This window comes from Microtus oregoni, unplaced genomic scaffold, assembly GCF_018167655.1.
Source record: "Microtus oregoni isolate MIOR12 unplaced genomic scaffold, Mior012 000033F_ref0000390, whole genome shotgun sequence".
Lineage (NCBI taxonomy): Eukaryota > Metazoa > Chordata > Mammalia > Rodentia > Cricetidae > Microtus > Microtus oregoni.
This window is the reverse complement of record NW_024543092.1, coordinates 14,308,286-14,322,682: the sequence shown is the minus strand read 5'-3', so window position 1 is coordinate 14,322,682 and position 14,397 is coordinate 14,308,286. Positions and strand designations below refer to the sequence as shown.

The window sequence follows — 14,397 nt, the reverse complement described above, 5'->3', positions numbered from 1 at the left end:
TAATTATGTCTTCCAAAGAAACATTTTTGCTACTCAAGTGGGATTCTTGACTAATGACCCATTTGGTAAAGCACAGACATGGCTTTTGTCTCTAACTTCCCAGACCCTTGCTTGCTCTTCCACTTGTAAGGCAAATTGATCCAAAGTGTCCACTTAGCCAATCCCTGTCTCTAGGGATTTATGAGACTCGGGTTCTCTAAACAGAACTCCTAAGTGGATTTTGGGACAGCACAACCCTGCCCTGCCATATCTTTACCCCTTTCGGGACTAAGATATAAAATATACATTTTTGTCCTAAATGAAAGTAAAATTGACAGTTTCTTAAATTTTCCCATGGCATGTCAGAAATCCTTCACACTTCCAGATTTCGAGCAGAAAATCAGTGATCTCCACATAGGAAAAGAAACCGTTGGTGTATTCTGTCAGCCACTCAGGCACCCAGAGGCTGTCTTAGAAAGAGCCAATTCTTACACTGAATCCAACAACCTCAAAGTGGCAAATTGACAAGAACAGAAGGGACAGATGGAAGCGGTATTATGAAGGGCAACTCCAAAGAGTTTGAGATTAATTGAACAGTGGGTTGAGAAATATGGAACAGTTATAATTCCAAATGTTTGAACACCAGAGATTGGGCGTTCCCACAGAAGTAAGGAAGGAAGGCCTTTCTCTCCCCATGAGAGAAAGCTGTAATGTCTTAACAAGTACTTTAGGGACCTCCTTAGCCTGACCTGTTTCTAGGCAAGCCTCATTCTTTTCCTATTGCCCCAGAGCTGTTGACTGATGGATGCTCATGCATCCTGCTGTGTTCAAGGCCTTTGCTCCTGGTGGTTCCTCTCTCTGACACATCAGTCCAGATCCCTCTTCCATTTCCCCATCTTCATGCCGCATGAAGTCCTATTCCCAAACCCTTTTGCAACATGAGCACTGTTCCCTAAGGTCAGACTTGATGGCTGCAAATCCCTATCGTCTGGCATTCCGAAAGCCAGTCTGCCCCTGTCCACTGGTCTGTCAGGGCAGCCACTCTGGCATGAATGTGAACCTCTGGGGCACAGGCTGCCTTCTTAGACTAGGAAAAGAACCCTTCATGCAAGTCATCTTCAAAGCGGGAAGCCGCGGCATGAGTAGAGTACAGCAGGGCTGTAATCCAAACTGCCGTGGCTCTCAAGAGTTAGGAGGTGAGAGAAGCATTGGTATGGGAGCTCCAGGGGTGGCAATGATTCCCAGGAATGGTTCAGAGCACACATACCTGAATTGGGAAAAACAAGGTAACGTCTAGGATTCACAAGGGCTAAAGCCGATGATCGTACTTTTGTACATGGCTATACGGATTAGTGTGCCCCAGGCTCTTATTTACAGGCCTCTAACTATACAATGACTGGGTGAATTCACTGGATCTGAAGCCAGTCACTCACACAGTTCCATCTGGACCCCTTAGTCTTCCGTCATAAGCATCCTATCATCAAGTATATCCCCTCAGCACTCGAGGTTTACTAATATATAGTTGGCTCTCCATATCTTTGAGCTCTACCTATGTATAGTCGACCAACTGAGGACTGGAAATATTTGAAAATAAATATATCTGCACTGAAAAAAAAATATATATCCTTATTTCTTTACATTATTCCCTAAACAATACAGGACAGAGAATATTTACCAAGTTGTTGTTATGACTTTATAGACCAAAAATATTATTTGAAATGTATGAGAGGGTGTGTGTAGGTAATACACAAGTATAACCTCTGCAGGTTTGAGCCTCTGCAGACTTTGGTATCTAGGGCATGGGGGAGGCAGTTTTAAAAATCTGGAATGGCTATCAACCATATCACTACAGTAGGCAAGTCCTATTATAAGACCCAATCTCGTCCTGGGTATTTCATGGCACTTTAGCCTGGAAATGCCTGTCTCAAGTCCCCTGGATTTAATATTAAATGAATGGGAACAGTGGGAGGATATTGAGTCGTGAGGCATTTGGCAGAAATAAAGCTAACTTGTTCAGCGTTTGTTCCCTTAACCACACTGTCCGTGTGACTCTCATCCTTCCCAGGCTGTCTTTGTACAGGGCAGCATCTTGTCCCAACAAGAATAAATACAAAGACAGACGAAACATGACACTTGCCCTAAAGCACAGCATTGGATGATCTGTTAATAAAGCATTCCAAGCCCTGTTTAAAATATTTTAAACATACAAATGATGATAGTGAGTTCATCATTTGTTTATAGATGGTTCTTATGGTTGTTTTTTAATGTCAACTGATACTAATTTTTTTTTAAATTTAGGCTTTTCACATAGCTTTACACTGGGATGAAAGCCTGGATGTGGTTACAGGCTTAAGGCAGAAGACCTTTTATGGGAGACCCAACTGGAATGATGAATTCAAGAAGATTGCTTACAATCACCCCAGGTGAGCAAAACCCCTTTCCTTTGCCTGCCAGGATCCCCCCAAAAGTTCAGACAAGTTGTCCCTGGGAAGAAAAGTTAATCTGCAATCAGAGCTGATAATCTTGGTCCAAGTTAAAATATCTAGCTTAGAAAATGTGACCATGGCTGTCTCATATTTCAGGAACCACAAACCTCTGTTTAACTGCCTGAAAAGACTCAGACAATTATCGATTATGCTGAAAGATCTTCACACTTAACCTCAATTTAAAGATGGTATTTCTTAAACAGCATATGCCTTCAAAAAAAAATCTTTTGAGCACAGTTAGTCTCTAATTACCCAACTAGAGAATTCAACTCTATCCAGCTCTACAGAGTGTCTAGCACGTCTAACAGAAAAGCAAAAGGTTTTCTCAGACAAAGCAGGGATTTGGCATGATGCTAAAGGACCCAGGTCTAGAGTGGCTGTCCTGACTCTCCCATCCCCACTGGTGTGCCTGGGTCATCTACATACCCAGCACTGGGTCAGTCTCCTATAAAATATGTAAATGACAGTGCTTGCCCCCAAGGCTTCTGCAACAGAAAAACAAGCGGAGCATCTAAAGCGCCTGAAACAGCAACCTTTCATGGCTGCCATTGCATAGTTTCCATCTATTTAATTGTTATTACTATTATCATAGCTATATAGCAAACTTTAATGCATGGAGGGCCTTGGATTGGGGCCCCAAGACTGGAGTACAACCTATGACTCCTGATTACAGAAGCTTCTATCTTTGTGACCTTGGACAAGGTAGTTTATTTTAGCTTTGTTTTTAGAGCAAATGTTAAGCTCGGGAAACAAATTCATGCTCAGTATTGTATTTTTAAGTCAACACATGCAATGTTGGAGAGTTTGGTAAAGTATAATTCACTGAGACAGAGAGTTATCCATCCTCGCCACTAGGTCATTCTCTGTCCTGACCTTTCTCACCTACTCCATGCATTCATACTGTCTTCCTATTTGAGGAAAGACTACAGGGGAGTAGAGAAGTGTGCCATATGGGCAACTAGAAACAAGAAAGGATCAAGGCCCTGAGTCAAGGGATATTGTTCCTGTCATTAGTCAGGGGCCAGTGAGTGGGACAAAAGGATAAAAGAGGAAGAATGCCAAAAGGTGGCATTTAGGTCAGGGGACAGCATAAGACTTTGAATATGATGCCCAGAGGAAAACCACTTAGAGGTATAAGCCCAAGACTGACATGGGATCACCCTTGTTGCTTAAGAAAACAGACTGTAGTGAGCCTAGGATAGAGGTAGAGAGCGCAGGGGGCAGTCGTGAAAAGCAGTTTGATTCTGAACATTTTCTGGAGGCGTGAATTGTTGATGGACTGAGCCATGACCCAAGGTGGAAGGAACCCCCACTCATTAGCATGGAGATGACTGCATAAATTACTGTGTAGCAGACAAGGGCTATGGGATGTTCCATTTTTTGATGTCTTTCTTAAGATACTTAAGCATGCAAATGTCTAGAAGGCGAGGCATGAGGCAGGATTTCAGGTAAGAACTTTAGCTGAGGGTATCAGCGTGTAAACTGTGTGTGGAGGCACAACAGTGGAAGAAGCGACCAGAGGAGAATAGCAAGAGTCCCAAGATACATTATAGCCAGGGGGTGAGAAACCATAGTCTCTATGTGCGCATTACGAAGGTTGATAAACATTGCTCTTATCTACCTTAGCAATCAAGCCACTTGGGGCTTCTGGTTTTTTTTATCTCTTCTCTTTATCTGTAAATTAAAACCATGTTTCTGGCCACTTCTCTATTCTCCATGATTGCCCGTGCATTTTCTCACTGGTCTTCCTTCATAGGAGCCCTGCTTCATTAAGCTCTCTGTAGTTTCCTAGTGCCTTATTCTGCTCTGTGGAATTCTTTTATGGTAAATGCAAATCATCTTTTGGTCAATTCATCTCCTTTTCATATTTTTTCTTATATTCTCTTTGTACCAGAACCTTGCCATTCTATCTTTATTGGCCACCTCTGTGTCTGCCTAACTTTGTCGAGCCTGCTATTTTGACAGGCATTGGGTGAGGAGAGGAAGTGAGGAAGGAGTGATCAGGTCGCATTCAAGGCTCATGAGCATCCAACCATGTATCTTTGGTCCATGTGAAGTCACTCTGGCTTCTGCTGCCCCATGTGCTGTGAGATGGACCCCTGCAAACTGAGAGAACAGCTTGTGCTCTGACAGTCTGCCAGGGAAGCTTTGGGAGACACAATTAATAAAAACTCAGGGTTAGAAATCGGGGTTCAAACTGAAGTCCTGAAAAGCAAAACAGCCAGCCACTGGCTCTTACCTCAACCTCAATCCGAAAATGGCGATCCTGCTTCCAGGAATCTCAGAATGATACTGAGCCTGAGAGCTGTCTCCTCCTGTTTTATAATCTTTCCTAGGGCTGGGATTAAAGGCATGCACTGCCCGGTTTCTATGGCAACTAGTGTGGTACTGGCATTAAAGGTGTGTGTTACCACTGCCTAATTAGTAAGACTGACCAGTAGGGTTGTTTTTCTCGTCAATATTCGGGCAAGCTTTATTTATTAAAATACAAACAAAATGCTGCTATAGACACCCAATACAAGAACGTTCTGTGAGTGGCTCAAAACTGCTGAGCATGTGGCAGAGGGGAGAAATGAGTAGAAAAACTGCCTCGGTCTAAAAGGGGCAGATTTCTGACAAGGAAGTCAGGAGACAGCTTCACTTCTAACAGCAAAGTCAAGGGAAGGAGGATCCGTTGCACAATGTGGCGACCTAGCTTGTCCTCCACAGGCTCAGCTTCAGGTGCCTCGTTTGAGCTGCCAACCCATGACAAGTGGCGCTGGGAACTGTTCCGTGTCATCTCATCCTGGCACTCACTTGTTTACTGTGCTTCTTGTCTTGGCTCTTGTTGGTAGCCAGCTTTAAATCTGGTGCCGGAGCACCACCTGTCTCCAAACATGAGCCTGCGTCCCAGCAACTCTGGCTCAGGAGGCTCAGAACTCAGGTCCTCTCAGCCCCAACCCAACAATGGGCGCTGGGTCTCAAACTCTCAAACCTCTCTCAACCCTGAGAGAAATACACCTTACCTTACACCTACCTAGCCAGTTCTTGTCCAGAGAAAATGGAATAATTTCATTTGCAATTCTCTTAAAAAGCTTATGTGTAGAAACCATCTTGTTATATGCTCATAGGTAAAGCCTAGATGGTTTTGTTTCTATTTCTTCATTTGGGAGGGGAAATAACATTTTGGACAAATCCATCCCTTTAGTTTTTATTGATCACAAAATGAATTTTCCACTCCCTGGCTCCAGGTGTGTGAGAGAAATGAGGGAAAATGCCCTGCACACAGATGTGTAGATGCCAGAGGACAACCATGAGTGCCATGCCTTAGGCACACACCCCTAGGTTTTTTTGGACAGGGTCTCTTCTTACTAGCCTAGAGCCCCGTTTTTCATGTATATCAGGGTGGCTGGCTGACCAATGGGCCCCAAAGATTCATCTGTCTTCACCTTCTCAGCAGCTGGGATAAACAAGCCTGGTTCTTTCCATGTGGACTCTGGCAAGTATGAGATATCCCCATGGCCTATCCTCACATTGCAGGCTTTTGAAACATATATTTTTAAATTCACGGAGATAGTAACCTCAGGCTTTAGTATGATTGGCGTGCATTAATATTGCATTGTGTTTCTCATTGTTACGTTATAAAGTTTGCAGCCCAATGGAGAAGGACTTTCGAGTCAGTTCATTAAATTATCTCTCTTCAGTTGGAAGCTGTGAGCCAGAAACACAGAATGTCAAGAAGTCAAAGGCAACACCAGCCTTACGCAAACCCTGCTCAGAAAATGCTGTTCTGTAGAGCCAAGAAGTGACCTTGTCCGATGTTTGCAGTGATTGGGGAGTTGAGGACAGTTCTGTCTAAGCTGGGAAAACTGTGACCACTTTCATTGTCCCTGTCACGGTTGTCAGGGACATGTTCCCCCTATGCCAGATCCCACCCACCCCCCATCAGAGCACACGGTTCCCCTTACTGGCTAGCAGCATTTCTCAGCATGGTAGCTGTGCAAACTCTCTTTCTCTGGTGCATGACGTTGTGTCTTCCAGGGCAGACAAGACCCCAGGAGTTAAGTCACTTCAGAACCAAGACGTTACTGCCTATCTCCTACCTTAAAATAATAATAAAAAAAGACTTAATATCAGATTTGTAAAGTTTGAGACTCTGGAACACATTGGCTTATTAAATAGCTTCAAGCATCAATATAATTAATATTAGATAAATCCATGCAAAATCAATCATTGTATCATCTCTGGAATACCAGGTCCCTGGGACATGGCAAATCTCCAGTGTGAAGCTTAACAGCACCCTTCTAGAAGACTTTTAAAATGACCTCCTGAAAATAATTTTTTTGTTTTTCTTCTTTGTAAAAGGAGATTTATGCTTAATGAAGCTTTTAATGAAGAAATCACAGAAGGAGAATGCCAATAAAATCTAATTTTTAAACAAGAAAATCTAATATTGAGAAGTATTGCAATGCGCTGGCCTTTGTCCAGATAGAAATGAATACACAATTCAATCACTGCTCTGCACAAAGGACAAAGTAGCATTAATTTTCTTCAAGACGGTTATTAGAAAGATAAACAGTATGTTCTCCCCTGATTATGTCATGGAGATGTTTGTTCCCAAGCCCACTTGGCTACCCTCACAAGACAGGCTTGTCCTGCCATTAGCTGGTATCTTTTGGCAAGATGGGTCAGGAAGAATTGCTGGATTTGTTAGTGGCCTCAGAAAAGATTCTTTGTTCTCAAGAGCCTTTGAAGTAGGCTCTCAGCCATTGCTATTCACCAGCACAAAGGTAGGCATTCTTAGCGCAAACCCCTGTAATCACATTTACCTGTTCACGCAAAGCTAGAGTTTGCTCCTGTCCTAAGAAAGAGTTGAATCAAAAGAACTGAGGGTAGAGGAGGCAAAAAAAAAAAAATTTACAGAACATGAAAAACAGCACCAAAAATAAAGCTCGAAGGGAAGCAGATCAAAGCGGATCGAGCGAGTTCCAAAGGAGCCAGAAAATTGTGAAAATAACGGTAATAGAGAAACAAATTGATGGCATCAAAATGAATACAAATGAGGAACAGAAGAGGCCATTTTAAAGTAGATCAAAGACTAGAAGCAGAAAGCAGCAAAGGATATTCTGCTGTTTTTATCTGTAATTAATTTTGGTAATTATATCAGTTGATTTACAAAAAAAATGAGTATAGTTCTAAAAGACAATCACAAATAGCAAACGAGTATGTATTTAAAGAGGTCATTTCTTGCTATGCCCAAACTCTCCGGCATGTGATAATTGCCAATTACTTCAATTATACAAGTGCAGAAAAGTATTCCACGCACACAAAGCAAGTCGCCCTCCCGTTGAAGTACAGCGGGCTAATGATGCCTGCATTGACATCTAGGACTTATTCACCTATAGAAATGTGTTTTGTACAAAAATGGAAGCTGTGTTTCATTTTCTGTAAGCAACCTCAATAAGCTGCCAACCTCTAGACAAGTGTTCAGAAATCAGGAAATCATTTTCCAGAAGACAGGCAGAGTGAAAATAAATATAGCTTTGTCATATTTCGCTATTTTTTGACAAACACACATTGTACATCTACTCACCCTTGTGGGTCTGTGGCTCAGCTGTTGCTAGTTAATTGACTAAGAGGTTTTTCCACGGGGCTTCAGTCTTTGATCTTATGCTTCAGAATATATTTATAGTTTGTTGCTGTTGACTTATCTGCTAATTCTGCTAATATCTTCACCATACCTTATAGGTGTGAACTTTATGTAATTAATTACCACACAAACTTCCAAGATTTTTCCCAGTTTTCAAAAGTTCAATAGGAATGATTCCTTAATAATGACGGGAGAAGAACAAAGATTGTCATCTTGTGTTAGAACAGAGGAACCAACCCAGACATGACAAAGGTATCAATGATGGGGACTTCTAAGCCATATAACATGAATATATTTTAGATCCCCATTCTTTTCAGAAATGTAAAAAATACCTTTTTACTAAACTGAGTAAATGTGTCCATCTGGAATCACATTTGCTTGTATGCACACCCTTCAATTCTCATTTGTACATGCATATGTGCAAAAATGTTGTTCCGTGGTATTTTTAGGAAATTAGCATTCTGATTATAGCATACAAGGTCCTTTATCTAACAGGGTATCCTAAACATTCATTATATGGCGAAAATGCTCGGAACACTCAAAGAAATAAATTCAAATATAAATCTAGCACACAATAAATTATAGCTTTATAAGAACAGTAAAGCCACCATCATGGATGATAGAAAATCACCCTTATACCTAAATGTTTCCTTTTCCACCAGAGGGCATCTAGCTCACTGGTTATAGCCTAGTAAAAATTCAATGAAAATTACTAGATTTGTTTGTTGTAGGAGGACTAAGTATATAAGTAAATAGTCTAGGTTTATTACTCTGCAAACTTACTTTGATGACTTTATTCCAGCAAACTAACAGTTATGGGAACATTTTTTGGTTATTTCTATCTTTACGTGCCTTAGTGGAAGAGGTATAAAGAAAAAGACGGGATGAAGAAAAATTGTTCTCTGGAATCCAATACTATGAGTCAATTATCCTCCTCCTCTTCCTCCTTCTCTTCCACCTCCTTCCTACCTCCTCCCCACTAAGCTTTAATCTCTCATATCTACTGGTAAGCATGAACAAGCAAACGGATGATGAGGTAGAGGAAACAGAGACGAGACTCTCCTAGGGACACCGCCCTACGTGTCAAAAGAGACAGCTGCTGGAAAGTGGGACAGAGAAGAGGCACACGGTGTTTTGTTAGTGATTTCTACAGCTCCAGATGAACAACTCAGTAATGAGAATGCTGCGTTCATCGCTTTTGTTATCCCATGACCAAATACCTTACAAGAAGCAACTCAGAGAGGAAGGGCTTAATCACGTTGCTAGTTTGCGGATGCGGCCCATCATGGCGGCAGGAACAGGAGGTGCTTGCTCACATTGCACCCACGGTCAGGAAGCGGAAGATGATGAATGTCTCCGCTAGCTTTCTCCTTTGCATTCAGACTGAAACCCCAGCCCATTCAGGGAGTCATCCCTCCTGCTCAGTTAACTTTCTCTGAAAATTCTCTCAGACCTCCCCCGGAGGTGTATCTTCTAGGTGATTCTAAATCAAGTTGACAGTCAAGATTGACCACTGTACACTCTGAGAGATTCAGTGCAGATGGCTGCTGGGCATTGCCTGGGTCGCAAAGGGAGAGAGCTGGCCGGCACAACTATCATCTGTAGTTATGAGAAAGATGGTGTTGTATAAAGTATAATTATGTGATAAATCATTTGGAGGCATTTCTAATGAAAAACATTCACTGGGAAAGATTACCCAGAACTTGTGTGTCCACCGTCTGAAGCAGTTTGTAGCTCTTGGTCCTAAGCCCTCATAAATTTGAAGGGAGCTTCTGTTTATCGATTTTATTTGCAGAACACACTCAGGGTATAAAGTAATTTGATTTTTTTTTAAAACAGGGTTTAGGGTCTGCCCCAACAGGGTTATAACTTACTAAGCATAAAAGCCAACACATAAAAACAAACATACAATTTAAAGAGAAAGGGGCTCGTGCCAGCCGAATCTGCGAATCTGGAGAGGTGGTGGGAAAGCTCCCAGGCACACCCACACTCCCGTCTCTCTGCTGGGCTGAAATCTACTGGTGGGTGATATTTTGGATGCCTCTCATGCATGGCGTTGCTCAACTGTTTTGAGAGAGGGAAAAAAACACATAAATCCCACAGAGAAGAACATGGTGGTTGTTTAACAAGTACACGGGGTGGGCAGAGGGGAAAGAGCCTTCTCTGCCGTTTGCCAGAGCTCAGAATAATTATGGGAATGCGAACCATTTTTCTCAGCCTCTGTGAAATCTGTGCTTTTCCCATCAAAAACAGCCACTCAGCCTGGTCGATGCTGCTAATGTTATCCTTGATCCAGCCCCACACGTGTGTGCAAGCTTTGCAGCTTGCAGGCTGTAAACTGGAGGAGAACGGCGTCTAGTGTTTTTATGTTTCTTTTGCACAGATTCTTCTTTTTTAACGCTAAGCAATTGTGGATAATTAAATTTTTATTGAAGAATTTTTTTCTTTAGCAATCCCATTAGGGCTTTGCTGAATTTGTCCATTGCCTCATAAAAGGGGGGAAAAAAACCTGCCACATCTGTGCCTTAACCATTCTGTGCATATTTTCTCAGCTCCATGGTTTATGGGATGCATTCATGACCAGGAAAACCCATACTTGGTGTCATAAATGCCAAGGTTGGTAAAATCAAGGTGAAGACTATGCCTTGCTTGGGGACAGCAATGAGAAAAAAGAGATGGTGAAGGACTGACCTCTAGGTCACAGCCACAGGGTAGACAATGAATGGCTTTTGTCAGACTTTCTGGTGTTTGCACAGCTATAGACCCCGAGTACAGGAACTTCTGGACTCTGCTGTGCAGTGCAATTGCCACCGCTTCAAAGAGGCGCGAGGGCTGGGAGTCACTGGGAAGACCAGTGGTACACCAGGCAGGCCACAATGAGAACACTTTGAAATGGGGTCCTAAAGCCAGAGCGTCAAAGAACACCACAGGCTGAATAGCGGCTGTGGCTACAAACGAAAGGGCAGTCACAACCTGTTGGGAATAAGCCAGTGGCAACCTCTGGTACATTCGTGTTAACAGGAGAAATATCACCACCCATGACAGCACCTTTGAAAAGGAATGCAAGGGTTCCTCTGGGCATCGTGCCCAAAGCAGAGCTGGGACTCCTCATTGGGAAGGACCGTGCCTGACCTTTTTCACTCAGGTGTTTCTGTCCACAGCTCTAAAGACCAACCCACTTCATTCTCTATGAGCCTCCGTGTTCACACCCCACTTCCCATCTTCTGTTCATCTCTGTGGAACGAGGGAAAGTCTGCAGACATGCATACTACTGATATCTGAGGACTAAGAGCTTCAGAGACCACCCTGGACCAAGCACAGGGCCAAGGCAGGGCCTGCCGTGCGTCATTTCATCCTCAGAGAGATGCAGAGGAGAGCCTGAGAGAAAAAGGTCTCAAATGCTCCAGATTACATACATGAAGCAATAGGGCATTGGGGAGATAATTAAAATATCCAACACTTGCGACAGTCGAATGATGAAAACATCAACCTCCTTAAATGATCCCCTTTCTAGTTCCATAAACACCTGAAAATCGTCTCAAGTCAAATTATTCAGTACAAAACATTTTTTGAAAAAAATATTTTCACAAATTAAGTCATGGGAAGGGTACCTTTGAAAGTGGCACTTGGACATTTTAAATATATTTTCTTTTGTAAATGAAAGCATTTGGTAAATTTCTTTGAAGCTAGCTGGAAAGGTGATTAAACCATCACCTTCTAACATGGGCAGCATGGTCCGGGAGCATACTGTTCAAACAGGGTTTTGATATATGGCCGAGAATTGTGCTACTGTATAAGCAAGGAGGGGCAGAGCTACACAGACACCAACAAAAGCCAGGTGGAAGGAACAGAGGCAGAAGAAATGGGCTGGCCCTGAATCTGAAGAATTTCTCTGAGGCAGTATGGCTCATAGAACCATCTGCCTCAATATTACCTGGCTTCTTACCAAACATACTCTTCATGGATCCCAGCCAAAGAATCTGCAATTTAACAATCTGCCTAATGATTTTATACACAGTAATATGGGTACTTTCGATCTAAACTTGAGTAACTACTTCAGTGTATGCTGGAGACTAAGGAAAGAAGATGCTACAGAGCAGAAGAATCTGGAAGACAAGGGAGAAAAACTGTGGCCTTTGTACTTTCCAATAGGGGTTGGCATGTCCCAAATTCAAGAGACAATATGAACCCCTGAACCAGTGCCTGTTTATACAGGGGCAGGGTCACAAGGGACAGGAGCACTCTTGTGATACAAAGCACCGCTGTGTCTTCCGCACTAGTTTCTGAAAGGCAAGGGTCAGAGATTGCAATGTTTGGGAAACTTCGTCTTCAACAGTGCTTTGTCCCTTCCCTGTCTTCATTTAAACCTTCTTTGCAAATTGAATTCTAGTAGGAGAAATAAATCAAGCTGTTATGACTTTAATATAAATTTTATTATCTATAAAAATGGCAAGGTTGGACAAGATGTTAGTCATAAATGACCCTTTTGAAAGACTTTTTTGAATATACTGTCTTATTTTTCTTTCATTAAAACACACAATGTAATTGTTGCCTCTTTTTACATATGCCAGACCTCCAGCCCTGTCCAAGACCATGTAGGCAATAATCAACATGACCATTTATTCATTCCTTCAGCAAAGGTATAATCTTTTTCTACTTACACCAGGACTGAGGATGAGAAAACGGAGTCAACAGACCTGGTCCTTCTGTGAGGGAATTTACACTCTATCCACAGATCCAAGAAGATGCTGATTAAGTTCATCCGACCAAAACCCACTCTATCTTAAACCCCTGTGCTATTTGCACAGTTCCCTCCGGCCTCTCTCCCCTTGGGTCCCTGGCTCCTGTGATTCTGGGAATCACAAGGCTCTGGGAATCTGGGTGGGAGCAATGTGCTGGAAGCAGGAAGGATGCTAAGAAAAGAGGAAGTAGACACAGACAAGAAGATAAATAAATAACCTTGCCACCATGTCTGCTTCCTAATTGCTAGGCCTGTCGTGGCTTCCTGCTGGTCTTGCCTGGGTAACACTCTCCTTTTCTTACCGTACCTGCAGCAGCAGCATTGGCGTGTTCTTCTGTGGACCCAAGGCCATGTCGAAGACTCTTCAAAAGATGTGCCATTTGTATTCCTCAGCGGACCCTCGGGGTGTTCATTTCTACTACAACAAGGAAAGCTTCTAGATGCTGGAGGTAAACTGAATGTGCTGCACAAGCGGCTGCAATCAAAGAGGTCACGAGTCGGGAGATTTTATTCCCAAGGGGCCAAACAGCAATCATTTTAGGTTTATGAATAGCATGGGTTTAGCCTAATCTACTCAACACTGTGGTTCCAAGATGCTAAAGTAGCCACAAATAAGAACACATCACAACAGGCTAGCTGAGTTCATTTATCATCAGAATTTACTTAAGGCCACTGAAGGTGAATGTCATATAGTATTTTCTCCCATGGAATTTATATTTTTGATCATTTAAAAATGTAAAAGTTGGGGTTGGGCATATAGGTGAGTGGCCAAGCACTGAACTAAAATGTGGACATAGTGGGTGTTTAAATGTAAAACGTGGGCCAGATCGGACCTGTGAAATGTAGACATAATGTAAATCAAACCATGGTTATAACTGGGTAGAACCTCTGACGTTTTTCTACCTTGTATGACAGACACATTAAAACTAAATTTCGTGTTTGCTTTTCTCCTTTTCCTTCCTTCCTTCCTTCCTGATTTCCTTCTCCCTCTCTTTTAACAAACAGTTATAGCTCAACTCAACTTCCATCCCATAAAACAGCTGAGACTGTTCTTTTATTTTCACCGATTTAGCCTTTCCACGCCATGGTGCTGGTTGCAAAGCTCACATCTTAGAGTTTCTCCACACCAGTGTTAATGTTTTATAATCATCTCATCAAATATATCTACTGATCTGAAAATTACTGAGCCCCAGACAGCAACAAGTAGATGCATTAGTGGCATATTAAGCCTTTTATTCTGGCTTTATATAGAAATTATTGACTTTAGAGGATGCCTTTGGCATCCCTACACCTGTTAATATCAGTGTCCAGCTAAAACTGCTTAACGGCCAGCACTGGGGACTGTACACCACACCCTTAGCTTCTAGGTAATACATCATAGGCAATGGAACAAAAGCATTTGCTACAACTAAGACCAGATTATGCTTTTGAATGTTTCTTATCACCGTGGGGCATCATAAAAGAAGTGAATTGGCCTGACATGCTTTGATTTTACAAAATCATTTAGCTACTTAAGTTTTTTCATGTATTTCTTAAATACAAATTGACTATTTACTTTCTAT

The 14,397-nt window shown here is 42.3% G+C and overlaps 1 protein-coding gene across 1 annotated transcript in view; it reads left to right on the top strand.

Annotated features, from left to right (window-relative positions):
• The window catches only part of Nox3 (NADPH oxidase 3), a 65,888-nt gene extending 52,606 nt beyond the window's left edge, over window positions 1–13,282 (top strand). The window contains exons 12-13 of the mRNA XM_041680343.1: window positions 2,278–2,402; window positions 13,149–13,282. Coding sequence (XP_041536277.1) covers window positions 2,278–2,402; window positions 13,149–13,275 — 252 coding nt within the window. The 3' untranslated portion in view covers window positions 13,276–13,282. The remainder of the gene's footprint in view (window positions 1–2,277; window positions 2,403–13,148) is intronic.
• The last annotated feature ends 1,115 nt before the right edge of the window (window positions 13,283–14,397 follow it).